This window comes from Leuciscus leuciscus, assembly GCF_965113295.1.
Source record: "Leuciscus leuciscus genome assembly, chromosome: 3".
Lineage (NCBI taxonomy): Eukaryota > Metazoa > Chordata > Actinopteri > Cypriniformes > Leuciscidae > Leuciscus > Leuciscus leuciscus.
Genome location: NC_138727.1, coordinates 8,398,157 through 8,408,382, shown reverse-complemented (window position 1 = coordinate 8,408,382; position 10,226 = coordinate 8,398,157). Strand labels below are relative to the sequence as shown.

General features: G+C 38.5%; 1 protein-coding gene across 1 annotated transcript; it reads left to right on the top strand.

The window, feature by feature from the left end:
- The first annotated feature begins 2,270 nt into the window (after nt 1-2,270).
- Nucleotides 2,271-8,384, top strand: syngr3b (synaptogyrin 3b). The gene is made up of 4 exons (XM_082164507.1): nt 2,271-2,455; nt 3,948-4,182; nt 6,158-6,303; nt 6,871-8,384. Exons 1-4 carry the CDS (start codon nt 2,354-2,356, stop codon nt 7,087-7,089), a joined length of 702 nt encoding a protein of 233 aa, XP_082020633.1. The 5' UTR covers nt 2,271-2,353; the 3' UTR covers nt 7,090-8,384.
- The last annotated feature ends 1,842 nt before the right edge of the window (nt 8,385-10,226 follow it).

Here is a 10,226-nt window from a genome sequence, read left to right as displayed (position 1 = left end):
AGGCCTGGGCTTCATTAACCAACTATGATAGTTTGATCAAATGGTAAACAGTGTATCAATATAGACTAAATACAAGTGACTTGAATACTTACCATTAATTCTACTCTTGGTGCTGGTTTTGTGCAGTGCTTTGTACTCAATTAAAATCCATTGTTTCAACGACGCAGGTTTAGAATTTCAGATCGCTTCATACTGTCCTGTCCATGTAATTTTCAAACAATTTACAAACAAACATCAGTGAATTATGTAATATTTTAAAATATGTAATATGTGGATTATTAATTGAATCGACACATACATTTGGTTTGGTTTGGTTTGGTTTTTTTTTTTTTCCTTCCGTCGAGCCATATAACACGTTACTCACTGAAAGAACCATATTTGGCTCGAGAGCATCGGTTCCTGAGCAGACTGTGGGATACCTACATTTACATTCACTCCTTCATGGGGACTATTATTAGTGGATTAATATAGGGAATAATGAATGAGTGTGTATAGGGTGATTTTGAACACAGCATGTTTAGGGGTTATTTCTTCTGTTGTAGTAATTCACCTTTCCACCTGGCGCACGATACAGGATAGCCTGGCCAGTGGCGGTTCTAGACCATTTCAACTGGGGGGGCCAAGCTGGGGCCAGTTGTACTGTTAGAGGGGCCAGTTTAGACCTTATTGTTGTCATTGCACTATAGGCATTAACAGGCAAAATACCATGTTTACAATCATTCAACAATGTATTTGCATTTCCATTATATTTTTTAGATTTGCATTACATATTCAGAATCAGTCACATTAACTGTATTCTACGATTTTTGTGTTTTTTTGCAAAAAGATCAGCAAATTCATCTAGATTTAAGGCCTTTGCCCTCCTTGACTCACTACTTAGAACACCTAAATTGCTTAATCTGTCATCTGACATTGTGGACCTGAGATAGGTTTTCACCAGCTTTAGTGCATACAATATAATATACAATTAAATTATGCTTATTTTAAATGTATTGTGCAGGCTAGGTATAAAAATTATAGGAAAAACCATGATAATATGAAACGCTTCAAAACAGAGCGCACAAAGCGCGTATGCGCATCGCGGGTGCAGAATGATGTGCTCAAAGCAACATGGAGTCACAGTGTTCAGCGCTGCGCTGCACAAGTGCGCATTTAAAAGTTCACGGCACAAAGCGAAGAAATGTCGAGCGCACAAATCTTAGTGTAGCCTATATCTGTCCAACAGTTTATTGATCATTTGTTTCTTCACATAGTGAAGTTTTAAATTCCAGTTATTGTGCGTTTGATGCTGATTCATAGTCCTTGTGGTGTGAACAGGCACACGGTAGCGAGTCGTTTTAAAACAGCAACAAACATAAAATACAAATACACAAAATAAAGTCATTTTATGCAAATCCACAGCCTTTTATCTACAGATCAAGCATTATAATGTGAATATATCATATTGGAGAGAGTTTTACCGTGCATCCTGCTGTAACCGGACGAGGCGCGCGCGCTGTTTCAATACTGAATGGAGAATGATTGACAGATGAGGGAATCCGAGTTTAACTTTAATTTAATGATGTAAATAGACTTCTGTCCCTCACATTCAGCTATGGAATGGCTTCAGATGACTTTGTGAAATTATAATCAGACCCAAGTCACCCAAACTGACGTGAAAAAGAGGCGCAGAAAAGCGCGCTGTTTGCATCCCTGTTTAAGTAAAAATACAAATACTGAGTTTGTTGATCATATATTTGATCCTTTTTCAAACTGCCACAAACTAACAAACGGCCAGGTTAAGATTAGCTGATCTAACGTTACACTTCTGTAATGCATTTAATACAAATACAACATATTAACAACTTTACTCACCTCTATATTTCCTTCTTTGCTTTAACTATAATATTCGCGCAAAACGTCCACCAACTTCTGAATAGAAAAAAAACCTGCAGATCCGATTTAAGCAGTCCCTCTAGGGTTACATTTGTGTTCCGTGTGTTGCCACTGTCTAATAACGGATCATGTGAAAAACAACGATAGCAAAAATTGTTTTGTAAAAATTATTTCACACTCCACATTTAGGGGGGCCACAAGGGGGTCCAAGCTTGTTGTCACAGGGGCACTGGCCCCCCCTGGCCCCCCTCTAGAACCGCCACTGAGCCTGGCTACAGGAAACCGAAGCTGAATATTTTCGGTGAACTGATTCAAAAGATTCGAGTCACTGAGATGAATCAAAATCCCCACCATTATTTAACACTGACAGGCGCGCGCCCGACTATGGGTGTGCACGACAGGCGCCCGTGAACGCGCCCGGCTCTCCTCTTCCGCAGAGTATCGCACAGCAGCAGCAGCAGTAGCAGTCAGCGGGAGGATGGATGGAGCGGGCTCGTTTGGAGCGGGCCGAGCCGGTTCGGCCTTTGATCCGATTGCGTTCGTCAAACAACCTCAGACAATCCTAAGAGTGCTGGCATGGGTAAGAACAGCAATCTGCTATGAATTCTGACTGGCAGATTATGCATTGCCGTCGTTTATATTCCGCTTATTATCAAACGATTATAATAACGGGTTGATTTTCCAACACGCGTTTTATATTTTTATTTTCTTTGACAATTTGTATTACACTAAAGCCGTTTATAATCGTGTCATTTAATGATTGGATGTTATTATAGGATGCTGTCTTCTTTATGTGGACGCGCGTCAGATGTTGCTGTGGTAGTGACGCATGCACCGCGTGCGCGCAGATTTTTAAATGGCTGTTGTGACACAGGTTGCAATTTGGGTCATTCCTTAATATGGTAATAAATATGCGACTTTTATAATAATATGATTAACAAAAAACAAGGGTGATATTTCATGAAAAATACTGCAGGTTCATTCTATGTCTATCATAACATCTTATGAAATAATATGAAAGGTAAGAGGAAGTGACTGCGCACATGCTGATGTCCCTACCAAACTGTAAAGTCATTGATTCACCTCTAAATGTCATGTTTCCACTTGGTTTACTTAAGTTATGTCATTGGTGTGTGATTAACAGTGTTTTTTTTTAAACATTATTTGAAACACAAAATATTAATACCAGCTCTTATTTAAACACTTGACATGATTTTTCTTCTTTTTCTTTTTATAACAGTATACTCTATATACTGTATACACTGTATTATTTTAGCAGACACTTTTCCCTTTTACAGTATCACAGTAAGCTTGCCTTGAACTATAAATAAACATACACAGTAACTTCATGGATGACTGATATGACACACCCATTACCAGATATCTCTGTGCCTAAGGGCAGAGGATGATAGTGTTTTGATTTTTTAAAACTCTTTTTTTTAAACTGGCTGATTTAATTCAATGTATGTAATTTAATGACTGAATCAACCTGCATTGGGTTACACGGTACACCAACAAAAGGGGATCAGATAGGGCTTCCTAGTGGCATGTTTAGAGGCATGTTGGATGTTGCTTCTTCCTTTAACACAGTGTTTCATCCAGCCAGCCAATAACCAAAGCAGTTTCTATGACGAATGCGTGATGTGATGTATGCGTCAGTATGGAGTTTCATTGGCAAAAATAGCACATGGCACCATGATTCCTGAGCATTGCTACTGATTTTCTCTTACTGTTACTCCAACCCACACACACACACGCACACGTTTTTTGGTAATCTCTTGTCTTGTTTGAGTGGGTGTGGTTGAGTGTGTGATCTGTTGCATTAGTGTGAATTAGCCACATTTTCTCTCTGAGGTGTAAATGAAATTCTTTCTGGAGAAATGCACTCTAGTGCACGGCATCGGTAAAGAGAATGATGTGTCACTTCCATTTAGCATGTATAATATAAGAGAAGAAAAGCTTTACTTAGATGCCTTCTGAGAATGCAAATAATTGAAAGGTTTTTATTAATTTAACGCCAGGGATAAAGTTTATGGAGCTATTTCTGTGACTTATGTCTTTTCTCTCTCTAGATCTTCTCCATGGTGGTCTTTGCTTCTATAATAAATGAGGGCTATGTGAATATGGGCAGCGAGCGACTGCACTGTGTCTTTAATAAGAACGCAGACGCCTGTAACTATGGTATCACGATAGGAATATTGGCTTTCTTAGCCAGCGTCTTCTTCCTGGCCCTGGACGTCTACTTCCCCCAGATCAGCAGTGTCAAAGACAGAAAGAGAGCAGTGTTGTTGGAGATAGTTTTTTCAGGTAAAAATATTCAGTCATTAATCACGTTGATTTTATGTCTGAAATGCAGTTACTGTAATATCCTGTGAGTGTTTTTTATTTTCTTGTACATTTACAGTCACTGATATAGGCACCCATATGAGATGTGAGGAAAAATGATATGTAAATGCTTTTGTGTTCTCTCACAAATGTTTGCGTTCCCCCGAGAAACTTTGCGTTCGCTTTCAAAATGTTTGCGTTCCCCGAGAAACTTTGCGTTCGCTTTCAAAATGTTTGCGTTCCCCGAGAAACTTTGCGTTCGCACTCAAAATGTTTGCGTTCCCCGAGAAACTTTGCGTTCGCTCTCAAAATGTTTGCGTTCCCCGAGAAACTTTGAGTTCGCACTCAAAATGTTTGCGTTCCCCGAGAAACTTTGCGTTCGCTCTCAAAATGTTTGCGTTCCCCAGAGAAACTTTGCGTTCGCACTCAAAATGTTTGCGTTCCCCGAGAAACTTTGCGTTCGCTCTCAAAATGTTTGCGTTCCCCGAGAAACTTTGAGTTCGCACTCAAAATGTTTGCGTTCCCCCGAGAAACTTTGCGTTCGCTCTCAAAATGTTTGCGTTCCCCCGAGAAACTTTGCGTTCGCTTTCAAAATGTTTGCGTTCCCCGAGAAACTTTGAGTTCGCACTCAAAATGTTTGCGTTCCCCGAGAAACTTTGCGTTCGCTCTCAAAATGTTTGCGTTCCCCGAGAAACTTTGCGTTCGCTCTCAAAATGTTTGCGTTCCCCGAGAAACTTTGAGTTCGCTCTCAAAATGTTTGCGTTCCCCCGAGAAACTTTGCGTTCGCACTCAAAATGTTTGCGTTCCCCGAGAAACTTTGCGTTCGCTTTCAAAATGTTTGCGTTCCCCGAGAAACTTTGAGTTCGCACTCAAAATGTTTGCGTTCCCCGAGAAACTTTGCGTTCGCTCTCAAAATGTTTGCGTTCCCCGAGAAACTTTGCGTTCGCTCTCAAAATGTTTGCGTTCCCCGAGAAACTTTGCGTTCGCACTCAAAATGTTTGCGTTCCCCCGAGAAACTTTGCGTTCGCTCTCAAAATGTTTGCGTTCCCCGAGAAACTTTGCGTTTGCACTCAAAATGTTTGCGTTCCCCCGAGAAACTTTGCGTTCGCACTCAAAATGTTTGCGTTCCCCGAGAAACTTTGCGTTCGCTCTCAAAATGTTTGCGTTCCCCGAGGAACTTTGCGTTCGCACTCAAAATGTTTGCGTTCCCCCGAGAAACTTTGCGTTCGCTCTCAAAATGTTTGCGTTCCCCGAGGAACTTTGCGTTCGCACTCAAAATGTTTGCGTTCCCCGAGAAACTTTGCGTTCGCTCTCAAAATGTTTGCGTTCCCCGAGAAACTTTGCGTTCGCACTCAAAATGTTTGCGTTCCCCCGAGAAACTTTGCGTTCGCTCTCAAAATGTTTGCGTTCCCCCGAGAAACTTTGAGTTCGCACTCAAAATGTTTGCATTCCCCGAGAAACTTTGAGTTCGCACTCAAAATGTTTGCGTTCCCCGAGAAACTTTCCGTTCGCTCTCAAAATGTTTGCGTTCCCCCGAGAAACTTTGCGTTCGCTCTCAAAATGTTTGCGTTCCCCGAGAAACTTTCCGTTCGCTCTCAAAATGTTTGCGTTCCTCGAGAAACTTTCCGTTCGCTCTCAAAATGTTTGCGTTTCCCAGAGAAACTTTGCGTTCGCTCTCAAAATGTTTGCGTTCCTCGAGAAACTTTCCGTTCGCTCTCAAAATGTTTGCGTTTCCCAGAGAAACTTTGCGTTCGCTCTCAAAATGTTTGCGTTTCCCCGAGAGACTTTGTGTTTGCTCTTAAAATGTTTGCTTTTTTTATTTTCAGTTAACGTTTATTTTATGTCAAGAAATAATAACTAAATCTAACCCCAATAGCTGAATTTGTCAGTATTTTTGCATGATAATAATTTTATTATATAATAGTATTTTTGACATTTTCCCATTCCTTCTCTTTAGGATTTTGGACGTTCCTTTGGTTTGTAGGATTCTGTTTTTTGGCCAATCAGTGGAGCCGTACGTCCCCTAAGGAGCTGCCGCTGGAGCAGGCGTCAGACGCAGCACGAGCAGCTATTGCCTTCTCTTTCTTCTCCATCCTTATCTGGGTAAGACATCCCACCTTCCCAGATACATACAGTCACAATTACGTTCATTTTTGAGCGCCAATGTTGGTGTTTGTGTTTCAGGCGTATCTATGTCTTCTAGCAGTGCACAGTTTTAAGAACACTGCCTTTATGGAGGATAAACAGAGGCTTTTGTCCAACCAGACTAACAGTCTCTCAATAGTGTAGATGTAGATTTCCTGTTCTACTCTCAAGAGCACACTAACGTATGCAAGTCTGATAGTTGTACAAAGTGCTATCAATATGGTTAATACAAAGCATGCACTCTATAATAACCATTATAAATCTATAAAGCTTAAAAACAAGAATAATGTGTCATAAATATTGGAATACTCATACTTCACATATATTGATAAAAACAAGTCATAAAATTGAACTTCTAGATCTAGTCAGAGAACTTTGTTCTTTTGTGTTTATACTGTAACTTGGTTAACTCAAGCATTCCAACTAACTCTTGCTACTATGCTTGATATACTTCAAAAGCTTGGTTATGTTTCTCACTAACATGCTAATCAGACTAATATGCATAATCCTGGTTATCCTGACTAGGCGGGCCTTACGGTGTGCGCTGTTCAGAGGTTCCTGCTGGGTACAGACATGACACTGTTCACCACCGAGCCTGTGGGCGACCTGGCACCCAAGCAGCCGTACCCCTCCAACGATGTAATCGGTCAGACTACCGTCCCCGTCAACGCTTACCAGAGTCCACCGCTCATCGAAACCGTGGAGACCCGCCCCCCTGGATACAACATCCCGCCAGCCTTTTAATCCACAACCAATCAGAAGACAAGGAATATAGCAGCGCTAAAGGACAGAGTATAGACTGCCGTCAATGTTAGCTAAATGTATTGTATCGTATCGCGTTTTAGTAACAAGGTGGCGAAGGGATGATGCTCGCCTCTGTAATCCACACTATAATACAGAATTAAATGATAATGTAGTCTCACGTTAACTTGAGCAGAAGTGGATGTTTTGGGACATTGATTGTCATTGCCTACCCACGCGTTTTACATTTACAGTCAACACATTTTTGTCAAAATCACAATGTGCTATTTATTTAGTAAAGCATTTTATTATTATTACTATTTATCTTTAAAAAAAGTTGAAAAATAATTAAAGGTGCACTAAGTAATGCTTTTGCCATGGTAAAAATAATTTTGAACGATTATAATTTATTATAATAATTCAATTAATATAATGAAAAAGAATGAAAATTATTTATTCAACTAAATTGTCAGATTAAAAAGTGGTTTACAGAAATAAAGTGTGTTGTGGACCACCCTTGAATAGAATGCATTTTTTAGACCACTGACATGAGAGTCATATTTCATGTGAATATACAACATACAAAAAATGTATTTCTTTCAGGGTAAAACTTTTTTCCCAATTGAAAAAGTTAGCTAGTGCACCTTTAATCATGATAAAGAAAATGCATTATACTTATTTTTGTGTGTCTGATTATTAAATAATAGCATCTTGGCATAGATGATCGACAACTGTACCAAACACATCATGTTTACTGCAGTGAAATTAGTGCTGTCCACGTCATTTGTGTCAAAATATGTTTTTGTTAAGAAAGAATGAGCTAATTTTGTTTTTTAAAAGTGCTTACAGTCACTATCAAGAGAGAGAGGGAGAGAGAGAGAGAGATAATGAGAAATGGTCAGAGGATGAACAAATTAGGTGTCTCTCTCTCTCTCTCTCTCTCTCTCTCTCTCTCTCTCTCTCTCTGTGTGTGTGTGTGTGTGTGTGTGTTTGATGATGGACTCTCGGAGCAGTCAGAGACATTCCAGATGAGATAACTGAGATTACTGGAACAGACTGTTTACTTTAACAAGCATACTTGTGCACATGTGTGTGTGTGTGTGTGTATGTGTGTGTGGAATGTGTGTGTTTGCTCTAATCCCGTCTAATTGCATGATATGGTAAAATGCCTCAAATCCCCCCTGAAGCAGAGAGTTAACTGTTATATTTTGTTAATGGAAGAAGTCACAGTGGTTATTAAAGTCTTCAAGGTCCATGAGGTCCTGAATAAAGATGAGCCAGTACAGTGAAGCAGTGAAGAGTGTGTGTGCTGTGATTCATGTTCCTTCTGACGTAACAAACCCTTTTTAAAAATGAACAAATTCTGTTCCACCGAAAATGACTAAAACTGAAATAAAAATAAATTAAAGCGCAGGAAAAAAAACTATAAAAAAGAATAAAATAAAAATAAAAGCTAATTGAAAATATGAATAAATGGTAACACTTTACAATAAGGTTCATTAGTTAACTACATTAGTTAACATTAACTAATAATGAACTGCACTTATAGCATTTGTTCATCTTTGTTAATGTTAATTTCAACATTTACTAATACTTTATTAAAATCTTGTTAACATTAGTTAATGCACTGTGAACTAACACGAACAAACAATGAACAGCTTTATTTTTATTAACTAACATTAACAAAGATGAACAAAAACAGTAATAAATGTATTGCTCACTGTTAGTTCATGTTAGTTAATACATTAACCAATGTTTAATAAAGGAACCTTATTGTAAAGTGTTACCGAATAAATACTATAATAGTATATAAATAATAGTACAATAACACTGTTTAAAAAATTAAATAATAATTAAAAAATTTACCCATTTATAATTAAACAATTAGTGGAAGACTTTGCATCACAGTCAAAATTTTCGGAACAAGAAACAGTGTTTTAGGTTTAAGCATAAAAAAACGGCGTCCTATTAAATCATTTCCATCAATCCAGTTTAATTAGCAAACGATCATGAATGTTCCCAGAAAGCTAAATGCCATAAAAGCCCTTGACAAGAAACTTGAATTTATATAAAAAAATTACAGGTATGCATTCATGAATTTGCAACCCAGATTTACAGTGTGTCCCTTATAGCAGTGAGCTTTATTATGGCATAAGAAAAAACAAACAGAAATAAGGGCAAATTACAGTCAGGTTGATATACATGCTATTATTACCAGGTCAACACACAGAAGCTATCTGGTGCTTTTTTTGGTTTATCATTTCAAATCAGGGATGCAAACAGCGCGCTTTTCGGCGCCTCCCGCTTTTTTCACGTCAGTTTGGGTGACTTGGGTCTGAGAGCGTCTGATTATAATTTCACAAAGTCATCTGAAGCCATTCCATAGCTTAATGTGAGGGACAGAAGTGTATTTACATCATTCAATTAAAGTTTTCCCTCCTCTGCGGCTGTCAATCATTCTCCATTCAGTATTCAAACAGCGCGCGCGCCTCGTCCGGTTACAGCAGGATGCACGGTAAAACTCTCTCCAATGTGCGCAAGTGCGCATTTAAAAGTTCACATTATAATGTCGGGCGGTGGCCGGTAGTAAATGTGCTTTAGAAATAAACGGAACTTGGTAATGTGAATATATCATATTCAAATTATAATGTGAACAAAATGCGCACTTGTGCAGCGCTGCACACTGTGACTCCATGTTGCTTTGAGCACATCATTCTGCACCCGCGATGCGCATACGCGCTTTGTGCGCTCTGTTTTGAAGCGTTTCATATTATCATGGTTTTGCGCACTGAAAGATTATTAAAAGCCTTTATTTTTATACCTAGCCTGCACAATACATTTAAAATAAGCATAATTTAATTGTATATTATTTATGTGTAGTGTAGGCTATATAAATATACACTTCTGAATTCTTGACATTCATATATTATAAAATTTTGAAATGTATGATTGCCTGATTTAATTTTATAAGAGTACTAATAATAGTAATTTGTTTTTATTAACATGTTTAGATTTGATAAAATTACTGTGCAGATTTTCTCAAGAATTACTTTTTGCTGCTGATTTATACACTCACTAAGTTTAATAAAAATACATAATACATTTATGTAATATTTAAAGGTGTTAACTGTAATCTTACA

Excerpts from the sequence above, each read along its gene's own strand:
- syngr3b (XM_082164507.1), top strand. The coding sequence starts at position 2,354 with ATGGATGGAGCGGGCTCGTTTGGAGCGGGCCGAGCCGGTTCGGCCTTT. Across the intron at positions 4,183-6,157 it reads GTTGGAGATAGTTTTTTCAG|GATTTTGGACGTTCCTTTGG; the intron begins GTAAAAATATTC and ends CCTTCTCTTTAG. Across the intron at positions 6,304-6,870 it reads TCTTCTCCATCCTTATCTGG|GCGGGCCTTACGGTGTGCGC; the intron begins GTAAGACATCCC and ends TATCCTGACTAG.